This window comes from Lepidochelys kempii, chromosome 1 (genome assembly GCF_965140265.1).
Source record: "Lepidochelys kempii isolate rLepKem1 chromosome 1, rLepKem1.hap2, whole genome shotgun sequence".
NCBI lineage: Eukaryota > Metazoa > Chordata > Testudines > Cheloniidae > Lepidochelys > Lepidochelys kempii.
In genome coordinates this window covers 45407154-45425388 of record NC_133256.1, presented here as the reverse complement: position 1 = coordinate 45425388, position 18235 = coordinate 45407154, and the positions used below count along the sequence as shown (strand labels likewise).

The 18235-nt window shown below is 40.4% G+C and overlaps 1 protein-coding gene across 11 annotated transcripts in view; it reads right to left on the bottom strand.

Annotated features, from left to right (window-relative positions):
* MTUS2 (microtubule associated scaffold protein 2) overlaps window positions 1–18235 on the bottom strand; it is a 502826-nt gene that overhangs the window by 263878 nt on the left and 220713 nt on the right. For all 11 annotated transcript variants that reach the window (XR_012158528.1, XM_073340921.1, XM_073340900.1 and 8 more), the window contains one exon: window positions 9081–9287. Coding sequence is in view for 10 of the 11 variants with exons in the window: in XM_073340921.1 (XP_073197022.1) it covers window positions 9081–9287 (207 nt within the window). In the remaining variant the exon portion in view is untranslated. The remainder of the gene's footprint in view (window positions 1–9080; window positions 9288–18235) is intronic.

The following is an 18235-nucleotide window of genomic DNA, read 5'->3' as shown; positions in this document are numbered from 1 at the left end:
CATGAGAGGTAGATATGGGAGGAGCTAAAGAACTAAAAATCTTAAATTCTGAAAGAAACAGTCATTTCACAACTGTTGCAGGACTCAGTCCTACTCAGATCCAACTCTCACTGACTTCAGCCACTACCTTATTACGTCTTTATTTCTCAACCAACTCTTCCTCTTACTTGGCAAAATTCTCAATCTCCCAATATGAAAATTAAATACATGGCACATTTTAACTTCTGTATTCTCACCAATTCTGGGTATACACAACATTTTAATAATTTTCCTACAGTGTGAAAAAATCCTTTCAAAACCCATGCTCAATTAAAGGAAAATGGCTCATCACATTTATTCAAACCCTCATAATATTAAGCAGCGGGGCTGAAAGCAAGCATAAATTTGTAGCTCATGGTTAATTTTGAGCAAAAAGTGGTGCTTGAAAATCTCCCCCTATAATGTAAAGCTAATTCTGCTACTGTTGCTGACATGCCCATTCCATCCTAAACATCTTCTTTCAAAGGTACAATGGCAATTAAGTGCTGAACTTCAAAGTCATTGTTAAGTCTTACCTATCTTCCCAGATAAAAAACCTCCACTAGGTTAAACTGGAATTAATGTTGAGAGTACAGATCTGTAACTTAAGGGTAGAAAAGAAAACACAAAAACAGTCATGAGATTGTTGCAGTTAAACCCAAAACAAGTATTAAAAACCCAGGAAATACAGAGGTACGTTTAAACTTAATACATCCAACCACAGAGAGATCATTCCCGAGAAACGTCTAACAACTGCTACATATCTTACAGGACCCAGTTTTACTTAATTTTAACTTAAACTGATGAACATATGTACTTGAAACTTCTCAGAAAATTCATTCTATACTCACAGTAAATATTGTAAACTTGGGGATGATGCACTGTCTTCTTCATATAGAACAAAGCTGCTCAGACAAAACACAAATCAACCTTTACTACAGAGTCACAGCTAGTGCCTCCATAGTGTGTTTATGGACCGGATATCCCTATGACACTTGTGTGATTTATGAGTAACCACACTGAAGCCAACATATGGTTGCCTAACACATTTCTTTATAACCTTGTTTTACACACACACACACACACCCCTCTGTGTGTGTGTGGGGGGGGGGGGCAAATGCACTCAGAGTATCCATGTGATAAGTTGTAGAACCCTATGGTGAATTGCAAAAATATGTGATTAATTAATATATGGTGTACCTTTGACCATCTCACTTGCTTACTAAGCCATCTCCCTATGACTTGTTCTAACAGTCCAAAACCCCAGAGCAACAAAACACCTTTTTTTTTTAAATCAATCTGCCAGAGAAATGTTTCCTCCTCCTCCTGAGTGCGAAGTTTCTCTGAAGTTGTCTGCTTAGTCACTAGTATGCAGAATTTGGAAATAAATCTGTGTTTCCTAGCATGTGTAAATTTATGAGGTTCTACGGTATCTACTTAAAATGTATTGTGCATTACATTGTTTATAGAAATAAATACTTCTGTTAATGGAAGTCAACATTCTGCTCCACCCACAAAGATGTGGCCTTTTACATTTTTGCAACCAGGTATCTATTGTAAAAAATTAGAGGTCAAGTTTTGCAATATTAATTGCACAATTAAGCACACTTAAACCACAACAAATTGCACACATTTAATGCTAAAATTGTTTTATATTGTCCCAGTTGTTAAAAGCATGCTTGCGTGAAAGCAGAATTCTTAACAGTTTGTTCCACTATAACAAAACACATTTTTACTGACAACTAAAGTACAGCATTATTGGACACAGTGTCCACTGCATCTGAGTGAACACTAATATTTTGGTGCAGGAATTTTATGTATTGACTCACTATTGTTTCATAAACAAATATGGAACAGGACACTGCACTTAATCCTATCCAACATCCCAGACACTGAGTCAAAAACTTGTGTCAAGCACCAAAATAAATATAAAAATGCCAGTTTTGGTTTTCATAAAGAAAACCATCATTCTCACCTCAGCCCACCCATTATTTCTGGCCTTCAGTTCTTATAGAGTGGAAAAAAATGGAGGAGCCATCCAGTCTACAGTACAACAATAATAATCCAGATGAACATAATGATCAAAATCAGCTCTGAAAGAATGGCTCAACTCAACTGAGACCCTCCCTACTCCATCCAGCCTCCAAGGAAAAGGGTAAGCACATGAGCTGATCTTGCAACATGCCTCGAAGGTGAACAAATTCAGGACCAAGGGGGTCGTGAGATACTGATTGCACACAACATCTTCCCCAGATCTTAGAAATAACAGTGTAGGGTCTGTCAGATGTCTGAGTACGCTGATCTAATATGTTTTTATTTATTCATGCATAATTGGGTTCTTGTGAGAAGAGAGGTGGTCTCTAAGGCTTTGACTACACTATGAGCTAGGGTGGGACTTTCCAGCTTGTGACACATACTTGCCCTACCTCTCATCCAGCTAGTGGGAGTACGAATAGCAGTGTAGTCACAGTAGCACAAGCAGCAGCAGAGGCTTCCCAAGTACATACCCATCGGTTTTAAGTGGGTTTGTACTCGGCATGGCTCAGCCATGCCACTACCCATGTTATCGCAGCTACACTGCTATTTATACTCATTAGCTCTGTGAGACCTAGTGTCAGTATGTGCACACAAGCAGGGGAATCACACGCTCAGACTATAAGTCTAGCCTAAAATACCCAGGCCTCGGAGAATAAAACTAACATCTTAACTGCATCCAGAAACTAATCTGAAACCCTTGCAGACTAGATAGCACAGAGATAACATGTTCCCTGCATGAAACACTAATATGGGTTCTGATCTTGCAAGTGTGCTCAAAGACAGGCCTCACACCCCCACAGAGACCCACTCATTTCAGTGGGGCTCTGTACAACTGCAGGAGTCTGCCTGTGAGCATCTCACTACAGTATTGGGACTTAATTGGGCAACCGCATTCTATCCCAGCAGAAGACTCCAGCTGGTCTTCTGTGATGAGTGCATTGTGGTAATCCAACCTGGAGGTGACGAACACTTGGATAACCCTGGTGTGGGAACTCTGTATCTAACAGGGAAGGTTGCAACCTCCTTGTCAAGTAGAGATGAGCAGTCAATAGGGCATAAATAGCAAATCTGAGTTACAGAAGATGGCCAAACCAGTAAACTCTAATGAAATTATCCACTCAATGTGCAGTGGCAGTCAAAAAAGCGAACAAAATGTCGGGAATCATCAAGAAAGGGATAGATAATAAGACAGAAAATATCAGATTGCCTTTATATAAATCCATGGTACTCCCACATCTTGAATACTGCATGCAGATGTGGTCGCCCCATCTCAAAAAAGACATATTGGAATTGGAAAAGGTTCAGAAAAGGGCAACAAAAATTATTAGAGGTATAGAACGGCTTCTGTACGAGGAGAGATTAATAAAACAGACTTTTTAGCTTGGAAAAGAGGCGATTAAGCGGGGTATGATAGAGGTCTGTAAAATTGTGAGTGGTATAGAGAAAGTACATAAGGAAGTGTTATTTACTCCTCATAATAGGAGAACAAGGGGCCACCAAATGAAATTAACAGGTAGCAGATTTAAAACAAACACAAGAAAGTATTTTTTCACGCAACGCACTGTCAACCTCTGGAACTCCTTGCCAGAGGGTGTTGTGAAGGCCAATACTATAACAGGGCTCAAAAGGGAGCTAGATAGATTCATGGAAGATAGGTCCATCAATGGCTATTAGCCAGGATGGGCAGGAATGTTGTCCCCAGCTTCTGTTTGCCAGAAGCTGAGAATGGGCGAGAGGGGATGGATCACTTGATGACTACCTGTCTATTCATTCCCTTTGGGGCACCTGCCATTGGCCACTGTCAGAGGACAGGATACTGGGCTTGATGGACCTTTGGTCTGACCCAGTATGGCCATTCTTATGTTCTTATGACAGATATCACTTTCTGCATTCTTCTGCTTGTTTTTCCCAACCCATCAGCTGTGTTGTTCTCAGTAAGGCAGAGAGTTTGTCTTTAACAATTAAACTAACTTTATTTGAACATGGCAGAACATTCTAACCAGAGCCTGGTGTCTGCAGTATTGTGGCTCCCTGATCTATCTGCAGGCCTCAGCTTCCCCAGTCAACCTGGATAGAAGTTGCGCCAACATCAGCAACAACTCAGTCTTGCCCAGAATGAGCTTCAGATAGCTGCTAGCTCCCACCCAAGCTCCAGTCTCAGCCAGCCACTGGGAAAGCTGTGTGATCGCACCATCCAAGTTTGATTTAATGGAGACCTGGGGCCAGATTCACCAGTGTGCTTGATCCACTTTGCCCGTAAGCAGCACAAAGTGGATTTAAAAGGGCCAGAGATGGCCAGTGCAGAATTGCCCTGTGCGAGGAAACTTCCTGCCAATAGAAAGCTGGTGGAGAGACTTTACCTCCCCCACAGGCGGCACATGAGTCTTCCATTTGTGGAGACTTACATGCAAGCCCCTCCCCCACTCTGCTCCCTCCCCCGAGACCCCCCCATTTGCCTGCCCCCTCCCCCTCTTCCCACGAGGACCCCCCTTGCCCACCACTCGCTCCTCTCCACAGAGAGAAGTGAGCAGCTGGTGGGATGGCGCCATGGGGGAAGAGGCCGAGTGGGCAGTGCCTCCCCACACTTCTAGGGATCTTCGCTTCCAGCGCTCCAAAGGTGGTGGGCCGGTGCACCTCCAAAGGGAGGTGACCCACGCCGCATCTGTAGCATTTGCCCTCCTGTATGGTCAGCCTTATTTGGGGAAGCTTAGCCTCCCCAAGCCTCTTATATTCAACATCCATTACCCCCTCTGATTCCAGCCATTTCTCTGTCCCCAGCAGAGAAGCCGGCAGGGTCATGAGGAAGCATAACTCCACTATGCCTGCTCCTCCACTGGCATACACTGGAGCTGCTCCCCTACAACTCGATCTGCCCCAGGGAGCAATGTCATCAGCTACTGAGGGTAATGCAATCTAAGCTCTCACACGATCTCCCATAGCAGCCTAACTTACATGCTGCACCAGAGGGGGGAGAGAATAGAACGCTGTGGTACCCCACACAGGAAAGACCTCACAACTAAAGCTAGAGCTGGGTGATTTTTTTTTGGCCAAAGAGTTTATTTACCAAAAACTGCAATGTCGGCTGACCCAAAACTATTTGTGAATTTGAGCTGACAATTGTGCCCAAGGAAAAGTTTTTCAGGACCAGCAAACTATGTGTGCGTGCGACCTTTTATAACCTATATCCCAAAGGGTAGGACGCTTGCCAGGCATGGGGGAGACCACGTTTGATTCCCCACTCTGGAGCAGGTCCTAAAATTCTGGTCTCCTCACTGCCAGGGCTCTAACCACAAGGCCATTGGCTATTCTGGGATGGGTCGCTCTCAATTTCTCCTGTTGAAATTGCTGCATGTTTTATAAATATTTAAATACGCATTGTGCCAATGACCAACAGCAATGAGAACGACTCTACAGCCTGGAGACTAAGGCACTCGCCTGGGAGTTGTGGATTCAAATCCCTCCTCTGAACCAGGCAGAGAAGATGTGGACTTTTCCAATTGGCTGACAAATCACAAACATTTTCTGAACCAAACCAAGTATTTTCCCTGATCTTTTTGGTTTCCTGACAGTACTAAAAAAAAAAAAAAAGAAGTCAATCTATTATTCACTCTACTCACAACAAACAAGAAATCACCTCACTGGGACATCTCTAAGTGAAAAACACAGCAACTCAAATGTAATTCTCTGTACGAGAATCAGCAAGCATGCAATCTTTATCCATTGCCATAATGAGACTGTAGACCAAGGAAATCAGAACAGGATCTGTGCCATACCCACGCTTAAAGCCTTCAGGGTGGTCAAGAAAAGTTGAGAATTTGGTGTAATCCCAGAGCTGCCTCACCACAACCTCATTAATAAATTTCTCCAAATAAGGAATGTTACCTATCTCCTTAGACAACCATAATTCAAAGCCATTTATCTGTGTAGAGGGTATTTAATGAATCCATATTAATTTGACAAAACTAAACAGCAGTATAGTTGCTTTGGAAAGTAATATGACCATTATGTACCACTGCAAGAACTAGCATCTTGAACCATCCAAGAATAGAGAAAAAAGAGACAGGAACACCTGAGGAAAAGATCATCTGGATCTAATATCGTCCTTTACTATATGTCCCCCCACTCTGCAATTACAGATATCTGCTTGCAGAAGCAATATTTTACCATTTGCTTGTGTTTGTTTGTTTCACTGTGACACTGATCAGATCCACAACTATATGCCCCTCAATTTACTGTATATTTGGACTGCCAAGGCGGTTTCAATAATATTCTGTTTTCCTGATACACAGTGGTGCTGCTAGAATAGAAAATCATGTTATCTTTAAAGATTTATAAAGATTCATCATTTAGCACTCTGCACCCCACTGAGGCAGGATATAAATATTCAAAATTTACCCTGCCCCCTGCTCAGCAAATGAATCGGATTTAGTTACATCTTATGATCCAATTTAGAAGTTATAGAATCAGCTATTTATATTAAATAAAACCACTCTTCCAATGGACAGCAAGGGAAAATAAATCATTTATCCTGTTAAGATTTGTTAGATAGTTTCCACCCCACCGCTTCTATTTTGTTCCATGCGATAGATGCTCAGGTACCTCGGTGACCTTGGTGGAATACAAACCTCACTGGAACAGAACAAACGTTAGTCTAATTCAAGTACACTAGGTGTGATACCAGTGGTTCAACTTTCCTTGATCTACAGAGTATATTTAGGAGGAGTTGGGAGTTTCAGTTTGATAATATTTCTATTACAGTTAATTATTCAAAAGTAAGAAAATAAAATGCAATATCTCCTATTAGTTATTTAGAAATAAATCAATCTGACCAAGTTTAAGGGATAGGGAGAGAAGGGTTAATTATCCATATTGGGTTGAAGACAAAATAAAAATAGGTTTTGCTTCTAGTCCAGAAATCTCCTGGTTACTATACATCCCATGTACAGACACAGCGCTTGGAAGATGTTTACGGCAATACAAAATCACCTCTCTGTCCTTCAAGAAAAGGATTTTTCCATGTATTCAGATGAGGAGAAGACTGTTCTTTATACTTCTTAAATGCAAAAAGTGATCTGGTGGTCTGATTGTGGGCAACAGCATGGCCCTGGCAGACACAGGAGCTGATAAGGTTCTATTTTGGTCCTGCTCATAAGTCACAAACTCAGTATGTGATAGGTAACCACCAATAGTTACAGATGGGTCCAGCCAAAACCCCAATTTCAAACACACAAACTTCAGAGTTGTTCAGAAATCCTAACATGAATCTAAGTTTGACTTGTACAAATGGTTACAATCTTTAATCAAAAAAAGAAAAGGAGTACTTGTGGCACCTTAGAGACTAACACGGCTGTTACTCTGAAACCAATCTTTAATCAAGTGGCCTGAATCAAAATCTCTGATCCAAATATCTCCACAAAAACTGTGGTGTTGGAAACTTGGACCCAGATGTTGTGGACCGGGTCCATCACTACATACAAACTAAACTACCTCTGTATTTCAAACTCACCAAAACTTGGACTCAGCTGCCTGGCTTTCATATGACTATATACTTCTTCCAAAGTTTATGAGGTTTTGTAATCCTTGGAATACACACAAGGCTAGATTCTGATCACATTTTCATCAGTGTAAATCCAGAGTAACTGCACTGAAATCAACAGACTCCGGATTTTGGAGTTGAGAATCTTACTCAGAGAATTTACTAAAATTAAAATATTCTAATAGAAGAGGTTGGAATTATAGGTATCAACAATATCTACTAAGGTTGTATTACATCTGTACACACACAGTTTCTAGCCAAAATATGGTAGCTTGGATTAAACAAGTGGTGACATGAGTTTTTTTGCCCCCCTACAAAGGCCTTAGTACCTGAAAAAAACAAATTTTATGAACACACAAAATTGGGGGGAGGGCGGGGACAAAAAAACTTCAGAACAAAAGACAGGTATGAGACAGGTAAGAATAAAGAAGAGTCCAACAGTGTAATAAGTATTCTAACATACGTTTAGCTTTCAAAACCATTGTGTGTGTCAGAACTCATTAGATGCATTAATCGCCTGCATTTCAATGACCCCATATAAAAAAGTGCGAAGAAGAAATCCTGAGGATTTTTTGTGTATTTTTGTTTTTATTTAATGTAGTTTGTTTAAAAATTACGGTAATATAAAATCTAAAAGATTTAGGACCCAACAGCATCCTAAAGCCGCTGGAATTTTATGCAATCTGGCACATTCAATTTGAACCACTTCAAGACTGATAATAGTTGCTTTGAAATTGACATGGTTCAGGCTGAAACCAGTCTTCAAAGAAAAACTTGCATTAAAAATCCTCAATCTCCGTTTATGTTCTGAGCCCATGGTATGTGTGTATTTCACAAGGAGTGCACACTCCAGCTTGCATTATTTAGTACTTAATAAAATTAACATTAGCTGCAGAAAATAGGATTTGAGATGACATTTCAGCCAAGAGATCTTTCCAAGACTGGAGAAGAGACCACAGCTAAGAAACCAATTCTGATCCTATTTTGTACCCCTCGCATTATTTGATTAACTTTCTAAACCTAAGTTAGCACACAACACATTAAGAGATGTGCAGAAAAATAGTAAATGAGAAAGAATATACTATTCAGTTCATATAATTCCCCCCCTAAAATGCCTGTTGTCCATGATTGCAATGTGCTGACCAAATACATCCATTGTATTTATTTACTAAAGAAGGAAAATTCTCCAAGTAAGTAAAAGTAGAGTACAAAAATGAATTAAGTGCATCCTTTAAAGCAATTTCCTCTTCAACAGGGAGAGCAATCCCCTCTATGCAATTTATCTCTAGTAATTATTCATCCACCATTATTTATTAAACATTTTCAAATGGGAAAAATCAGAATTCTAAACCCCCAACCTTATGGAACAGAAGAGACTGTTAAGTTGTCACGAGGATTAAACTAACCCTTCCATCCAGGCTCCCTTTTGAGCATATTTGGGATACATCTTTTTAATATTAAAATACAGAACATTTTTTCTCTGACTTACGGTTGGTTGTTCTGCTTTGATCACTCTGAACGCTGTCATTTGACTGGTTGCTTGAGACAGAGGATACACTCGAGCTCCTGACAAAACCAAATGCTGCCAACTTAGCTGCTGGCAAGCGTGAATAGCCAGGAGGACGAAGTCCAGATTGACATGGCTTGGGGAGATTGGATTTTGCAGCATTTGGGCACGGGCCTTTTTTTAGATCAACTGAAAGAAGAAACAATTTGGTGTTAAAACTAGGAAACCAGGACATGTCGCAGAGTACTTAAAATAAATCAATAAATTAATGTAATATGAAAATGAACATGAGTATTAAAAGCTGCCTAAACTGCATGGGTATCTTCGCCTTTCCTCAGCCAAATATACATTTAAAACAATTACAGGTACGTTCACAATGGATTGCAAAAGGTGAAATACATTGAGAATCGGAATGTATGAAGTCAAAAATCCATCCAACTAATGGACTAACAAGCAAATAAAATCTTTTATAAGTGAGTTATTGTATTACTTTCCACCGTTAAATCCTATTTTAGTTCTGCAAGCTAAAAAAATTATATATATATATATATATATATATGAATGATTTTGGAAGCTACATGGTAGAACGATTGTTTCAAAAATGGCAGCATAAAGCTGTATTCCCACAAAGAAAAGGATTCTGTAAAAACCAGATAAAGTTGCTAAATGAAATCACCCACCCACTTAAACTCTTAAAAGAAAGGAAATGTCCACATCAGATTCCAAGACCAGAAAGGATCATTGTGATAATTTATTCTGACCTCCTATAACACAGGCCAGAGACGGTTCCAAAATAATTATCTTTCAGAAAAATATCAAATCCTGAATTAAAAATGGCCAGTGATGGAGAATCCACCACAACCCTTAGGAAGTTGTTCCAATGGTTAATTACATTAATTGGTAAAAAGTTATGCCTTATTTCCAGTCTGAATTTGTCTAGGTTCAACTTCCAGCCATTGGATCGTGTTATATCTTTCTTTCTTAGATTGAGGGGCCCCTTATTAAGTATTTATTCCCATGTAGGTACTTATAGACTGTAATCAACTCACCCCTTAACCTTCTCTTTGTCAAGCTAACGAGATTGAGCTCTTTCAGTCTATCACTATAAGGCAAGTGTTCTAGTCCTTTAATCATTCTCATGGCTATTCTCTGAACATCTCCAATATATCAACAACCTTCTTTAACTGTAGACACCAGAACTGGACACAGGATTCCAGCAGCGGTTGTACCAGTAACAAATACAGAAGTAAAATAACTTCTCTACTACTCAAGAGTCCCCTGTTTATGCATCCAAGGATTGAATTAGCCCTTTTGGCCACAACATCACACTGGGAGCTCATGTTCAGCTGATTATTCACCATGACGGCCAAAGCTTTTTCAGAGTTGCTGCTTCCCCCACCCTGTAAGTATGGCCTACATTCTTTGTTCCTACCATTGTGTAAGTGTGACCTACACTTAAGGTATGCTTAGTTAGTACACCTTCACCCTTAATATCCCACATTCACCACTTCTACTGTCAGACTCCTCCCTGCTACAGAAGTTCAACCGAAGCAGATGATGTTTGGCTAAGTTATAAACTACTGAAAACTAGAGTTTAAAATGGAAAATATTAGGCAACCTCAGCAATAGAAATTGCCACCAGATCTACCTATAGTACCTCTGATAGCCGTTAACTGACCATTCTTCTCCACTCTACCTCTGACCTTATTGTTAACTGCTATGGCTCAGCCAGACTTTTCTAGACAACTCAGGAATATCATTTCATAACTTTCCCAAATTATCTTCAACTAGGGATATATGATCCTCCAAAGGTTTGGAGTTTGAGTTTTGTTTGAAAAGCACAAAAAGTCTGGATGCTTAGCCCAATTAGATCTAAACTATGCAAGCCCCTTTAGTACACAAAATTTTGTTAGAAGGCTTGCAAGAACAGGTTTTCTTCTGAGTTTTCTGCTATTTCTTTCCTCCAGTTAGGCTACAAATACTGCAGTTCTCTCCTGATATTTTGGCACTTCTGGGTTTCCATCCCTGTTGGAATCCAGGTGTGCAAAGGCGTACAAAAGTGACAAAGAAGAAAAAATAAATAAAAACCAAAATTTTCCAAAACTTTCTGAAAAATTGGGTTCTAGAAATGTGGAAAGATTCAGAGTCTGCATGGGGGTAAGAAAGTTATGATTTTTTTGAACCTATCCCTACTTTCATCTGCCCTGGAAGTTCTTCAACAAAGTAGTGGGATGTTTAAAAGCCAGCAAGGTTATACGTTTATTCAGTCAAACTCCTCTCCCCACTTTGTGAAAACAATTTACACATTAGAATTGAAGAATATTTCAAATTAAGTGTATATTCATAATTGTATAGGGGAAATGGGAATTAACTGCATAGAAACAAATACAGCATTCGTATTATCACAATATTTAAATCCACCGTAAATTATGTAGGTCATAGCCTTATTATGTTTAATTAGGGATTACTGTTTGACAAGACTCTATGGAAAACAAAAGTAACTATCTGTCTGAACAGAAAAATAGTTTTAAATAATACTGGAATTTGACATATACTTGCGAATTTCAGCACAATAATACTAACCAGATATTTTTTAAAAGAAAACAATATATGTAACAGAAATGCAAAAAAATCCCCAATCTGTTTTTTTAAATGATTTTCCTTTAAAGTACTTGACATAAGAGTAAAAGATTATCCACTAAGCCAACAATGGGATTTACATGGTAATCCCTTATAACTGTACTTAGAAAAACATTTAATAACTTCTCAGGATTTTAGATAAATACTAACATTTAAGAAGTCAGGTGTTTGAGTGTAAAGTTTTTCACAGGCCATCAGATGACAATGGGCACACATGCACAAAAAAGATTTTTGCTTTTACACTTCTGCATTATTTTGTTAACAAGTGTATTTTACGTGAGCTCTACTTTCTCATCTTTTTGCCTCCGAATTATTACACAAAAATACAGCACAAATTCTTTCATGCATTTTCTAGTGTTTGATCTGACATGTGGCAACAACTATTACTTGACTTAAACAAAGGAAAAAAACTGGGGAAAAAACAGGGGGGGGACCCTCAGGTACTAGCTTACCTACACTGTCCCTCCATGGTGCTATGACCATGACCTGGAGGGACCACCCCTAGAAACTGAGAGGATAATTTGGTCTCTTTTGACCATTAAATCCTTTGAGTCTGATTTTCCCCTGCCTTGCATCATGTGTAGGTGCCATTTAGACCTGTGTAAAATGAGCTTGAGACACCTCTCTAGGTGCTGGCCTGCCTCCCCAGCCCATGAAGGACTTGCTGCCATGTCCCAAGTCTGTTTTATTCTTCAAACATAAAACTTCAGCCAAAAAAAAAATATCTAAACAACACAGTTCTTCTTCCCAGCATGGGCTACAACTCCCCAAGGCTTTTCTCCTCGTCTCTCTCAGTGCTAAAAGGTGGACACACCACATCCCACCCCACCCTTCCGTTTCAGGGTCTACTGCAGGAACCCTCTCCCTCCTGCAACTCCTCTCTCAACTGAGCCACTTACCGGCTTTTATAATTACTTGACCCCTTTCCAGATGGGGCTTATATCTGCCCAGGGCTAGCAGGCCCCAGGGCCCCTGACCCTTAAAGGGCAGACTACCCTGTTACAATTACCAAACGTGAATTCTTCACTCACACAACATGTGGGACTTTACACTCACTTTACATGGAAATGACTACACAAGGGACAAGGCACTGGAGAACTGGGTCTTGATATTTTCCTGTCACTGCCAACAAGGTTGGCAATGAATGCAAATCATGTTGGTTGTTTTTATTTATTCTCTTTCAATTAAGAACACTAAAAAGTGCCCAAAACACAGGCTCCATGCACCCCACCAGTTATTTAAAATTGAAATGTGTATTTGGTTTTGTAAACAGCAACAATCCATACAAATACTAAGACCTTCATGCATTGGCCAATATTTCAAAGGCCAGGCAAAACAAATGGGCCTCTGCAATGTGGACATTTGAGTAATGGGTTCAGGAATGCAATCACCAACTCATTTCCTGTAAGCCAATGAACAAATGATGACTGTTACAGGTAAAACATAAATAGCTTTCAAGCACAACTTTCTTGCCTTACAGTTCAAGTACTAAGGCTTGGATTCACAAAGGGATTTAGGCCTTGTGACACTACATCACAAGATCTAACCTTTACATGCCTAGAAAATTACAGCAATTCACAAAGAGTTTGTCTCCCTATACAACGAATAGGGGAAAGACAGATTCCTTAGATTGCACTCCACAAAAGAAGCTACCTAAGTTAGCCAATGGGAGATGCCAACAAGAGGGGTGTGTGCTACGTCCCATCTCTCAGAGACAGGTACCTAAATTTGGATTGCAAGTGTTTGTTTATCTCTGCTAGTGATCCACGAACAGGGGAAGACAAATGTTCCTCCACCTTAGTCACATGCAAGGCCCAATCCAGTAGTGTGCTCAGAGGCTGCCTAACTCAGAGGCTGCAAAACAGCTAGAGGAGGGCCTCCCTTTAGCCCAGTGGTTAGGGTACTCATGTGGGACACGGGAAACATCTAGTTCAAATCCCCTCTTTGCCTGATGAGGACAAGAGATTTGAACCACCTCTTGGTTGAGTACCTTAACCACTGGACTATGGGAGGTAGATCTTCCTCAATCTCTCTTACTGAAGTTTTTTCATTTTAATTAAATATTAGTTGGTCTAGTAAAGAGTGAGAATTACTCTGAAACCCAGCATTTAGAGCAGGAGGGTCAGACACGGAAAGGGACAGCATCCATACTTTGTTAGGTACCAATATTGGTACCAAAGATGGTAGCGGGTAGAGAACAGTGCCTTGATGGAGATCTTGTAACACAGTGCCATGGAGAGAAGCCCTGGATTCTGTTTATTCTTGGCTGGCAGCACAAAGATGTTTCCCTGATGGGAACCTCTATGGGAAAAAGTTCTCCAGCTCCAACGCACTGGTGTGCAGACACCTGAAGTGGAACGGACACATGCAAGCACTCCAAGAAGAATTAAGTTATTTTAATGAGCAGCTTTCCTTTTAATAAAAATCTGCCAAAATAAGCTAACAAAAACTGGCAAAAAATTTTCCAGCTGTCTACCTGCTTGAAGCTAATTATAGAATTAAGAATTGTTGCCTGTACATTACATGAGTCAGTTTCTGTGAGACTTCAGCTGTTTCTATCTGGGAACGAGAAAGCGTTTACAGGTGGTCATTGGTAACGCAAGACAGACGTGCCTTAGAAGCCTCAAGGAAACTACCAAGCAATCATTTTGTAAGCATTCGTGCAGCATGTAAACTACATCTCCATAGATGCAAATAACTAAACAATAACTTTCAAGTGAGCTCTCTGTGAAATCTGAAAATGTTTCAGCTAAAACAAACAATAAGTAAAAGAAAATGGCTGAGTACATTTCGGTATGCATAAAAGGGATCTGTAGCTCAACAACTCAAACCCTCCTTGAAATTCAGGACCCTTCAAGTTTTTGTTTTTTGTGACACATTTTCCCCCAAAGATACCATTTTCCCTCAACAGGGACTTGAAATTGGATTTTCTACATCCCAGGCCAGTAGCCAAACCTCCTCACCCAACACACACAGGCAGCTGGGCTGCACCTTAGGTCAACCTAACTATGTCACTCAGTGGTGTGAAAAATTTACACCCCTGAAAGACATAGTTAAGCCAACCTAAGCTCTGGAATAGACAACGGTCGGTCGACAAAAATGTTCTTCTGTTGACATAGGCTTGAGTGGATGGATTTACTACAGTGATGGAAAACCCTCTTCCATCCTCATAGTAAGTGTCTATGCTAGAGAGGAGTAGCTTCAGTGCTGCAGCTGATTGTTTGCAGGGCAGACATACTCTTACTCTCTTTTCAACACCTCCTACTGAAACGAAAGCCTCAGGTTTTGTATTTCAAAAACTGAAAATTCAACACAATTCCATTTTCATGAAAATATTCAAGGTTTTTTTTTCATTCCATTGAGGGGGGAAAAACGGTCAAAAACTTGAAAGTGGTCACAAAATGGAACTGACGTTCTACAGCTAGCTCTAATGGTTACCCCCATGTTAAATATGGAGAAACTGAGGCAGAGGTGAAGTGAGCTGTCCCAGGTCACACAGCAATCAATGATGCCGCATGCATATTTTGGATGAACACAGAAGGTAATTCAATCTTCGATCTCTTCTGGAACTTCCAACAATTGTTCCAATCAAGGATTGATAATTTTCCTGCTATGGTCACCAGGAGTTTTTATCTGAGTAAAAACCTTAAAATGGATCTTAAGATGTTTTGCTACTTGTACATGAACAAGAGTCACTGGACTGCATGCAGTACCTTGGATTCCCAGGTGTTCTCCCACACAAGTACTAGCCAGGCCCAGGACTGTTTGGCTTTCAAAATTAAAACAATAGTCACTGGACTGACCATCAATTAATGGCAACCAGCCAATGGAAACAAGTTTTCAAATAAACCTGGGTCGGATTTGAACCAGTGACCCGGAGTCAAAAAAGCTATGTGTCTCGCAATCTGCTGAGCAGTGGTGTAATGGTAAAAAAATTGAATGGGTAAACTGACCTTTCTGCTGTTCCAGGCTGGGCAGTGGCAAACATCATGTTTCCCAAATGAGAAAGGGGTAAACTCTGTTTACCTGCATTTGCCCTCAACTATGTTACTGCTCCTGAACAATCCAGTCTACAAAACCCAATTGGCCTCCTTTAGGAAATTTTCACTGCACAGAAGAACTTTGTTAATTTGCACTTAGATTACAAATCCACATTGGATTTCCATGTTTGCGATTTACTGAAGTATACAGATCAGGAAGGTTCAGCTGGAGCTGCCAGTGCAGATAATATAACACTCCCCATGAGACTCCCTGACCTCAGACTGAGAACGCAATACCACCCTGAAAAAGGTAAGGCCACTTAGTTGTCTGTCGACACTGCTTTTCCTTCCTCCAGTTGCGGCTGCTCTGATACAAGATGGACTCTCCATGTAGCGGGGACTCTGCTTGGCATTTCGTCATATTCAGCAAGAGAGACAGCCACCTCTGCTTGTGTGCTCCCGCAAGGCACTGTGCCCAACTCTAACAAGCAAGTGAAAGTAAAAATGGCTGCCACTACCTTCCTGTGGTGAAGGGAATAGCTGGTCCCCAGCTCTGCCTTTGTCCTTTCAATAAGAAAACTGACAGAAGAGCAGAACAATACTGAGAGACAGGTGGATGGTCAACCAGTCTCCATTCCCAATCCTCTAAGCACTCAGCTCCCCCGCCCTCCCACACTTCTTGCTCTTCCTCATCATTTCGCCCTCCAGCTAGCACTAAAATCCTTCTCTCTCTCAAAAATATCAGGAATTAACATGTTAGATGAAAAGAATTACTTTGGAAGGAAGGTCAGCTGTTAACTAACATAGAATCGCTATGGTTAGGAAGGGCCACATTGCCAGTGCCAACACTGCTCCTGTCTCCTCCACCTATACCTGTATCCAGACAGAGAAGCTAATCATGGATGCCTCTACGCATCTCCTGGTGTGGCTTTGCAGAGACTGGGCCTCTCTGAAAATCCAGGCTATGGGAGGACCGTCCAGCGTGAAAGGTGTCTCCTGGTGGAATCCCTCAGGAAGCAGGTGGGATAGCTATGGAATAGAGAGCTAGAGAGGATTGCTGTCATGCCCCTGGGGAACGGGGATATGGCTCTGTCACAGGGAGGACACTGCTGGTTACTTTTGGCAGCAGGCAGTACTCCACCCCTACTCCGAACCCACCCATCATAGTGATGAAGAACTTTTTGTTTCAATTTTCACCAGGAAGTTCAGTATCAATTGGACATCTAATTTATTAAATACCAGTAAAAATGAGGCAGGATCAGAAGCTAAAATAGGGAAAGAACAAGTTAAAGATTACTTAGACAAGTTAATGTCTTCAAGTCACCAGGGCCTGATAAAATACATCCTAGAATACTCAAGGAGCTGACTGAGGAGATTCTGAGCCATTAGTGATTGTCTTCGAAAAGTCACGGAAGACGGGAGAGATTCCAGAGGACTGAAAAAGGGTAAATATAGCACCAATCTATAAAGAGGGAAATAAGGACAACCTGGGGAATTACAGACCAGTCAATTCAACTTCAGTACCTGGAAAGATAATGGAGCAAATAGTTAAGCAATCAGTTTGCAGACACCTAGAAGTTAATAAGGTGATAAGTCAGCATGGATTTGTCAAGAACAAATCATGTTAACCCAACCTAATAGCTTTCTTTGACAGGGTAATGAGCCTTGTGGATGGGGGGGAAGTGGTAGATGTGGTATATCATGACTTTAGTAAGATTTTTGATACTATCTCGCATGACCTTCTCATAAACAACCTAGGGAAATAAAACCTAGCTGGAGCATTATAAGGTGGGTGCATAACTGGTTGGAAAACCGTTCCCAGAGAGTAGTTATGCGTGTTTCACAGTCAAGCTGGAAGGGCATAACGAGTGGGATCCTGCAGGGATCAGTTCTGGGTCTGACTTTTTTCAGTATCTTCATCAATGATTTAGATAATGGCATAGAGGGTACACTTATAAAGCTTGTGGACTATACCATGCAGGGAGGGGTTGCAAGTGCTTTGGAGGATAGGATTAAAATTCAAAATGATCTGGACAAACTGGAGAAATGGTCTGAAGTAAATAGGATGAAATTGAATAAGGATCAGTGAAAAGAACTCCACTTAGGAAGAAATAATCAGTTGCACACATACAAAATGGGAAATGGCTGCCTAGGAAGGTGTACTGAAGAAAGGGATCTGAGGGTCATAGTGGATCACAAGCTAAATATGAGTTAACAGTGTAACACCGTTGCAAAAAAAGTAGGGCTGTCAAGCGCTTAAAAAAATTAATCATGATTAATCGGTTGATTAAAAAAATTAATTGTGATTAATTGTGCGATTAATCATGATGTTAAACAATAGAATACCATTTATTTAAATATTTTTGGGTCTTTTTGACATTTTCAAATATATTGATTTCAATTACAACACAGAATACAAAGTGTACAGTGCTCACTTTACATTTATTTTTATTACAAACATTACATTGTACATTTGTACATTTTATTACATTGTAATAAAAGAAATAGTATTTTTCA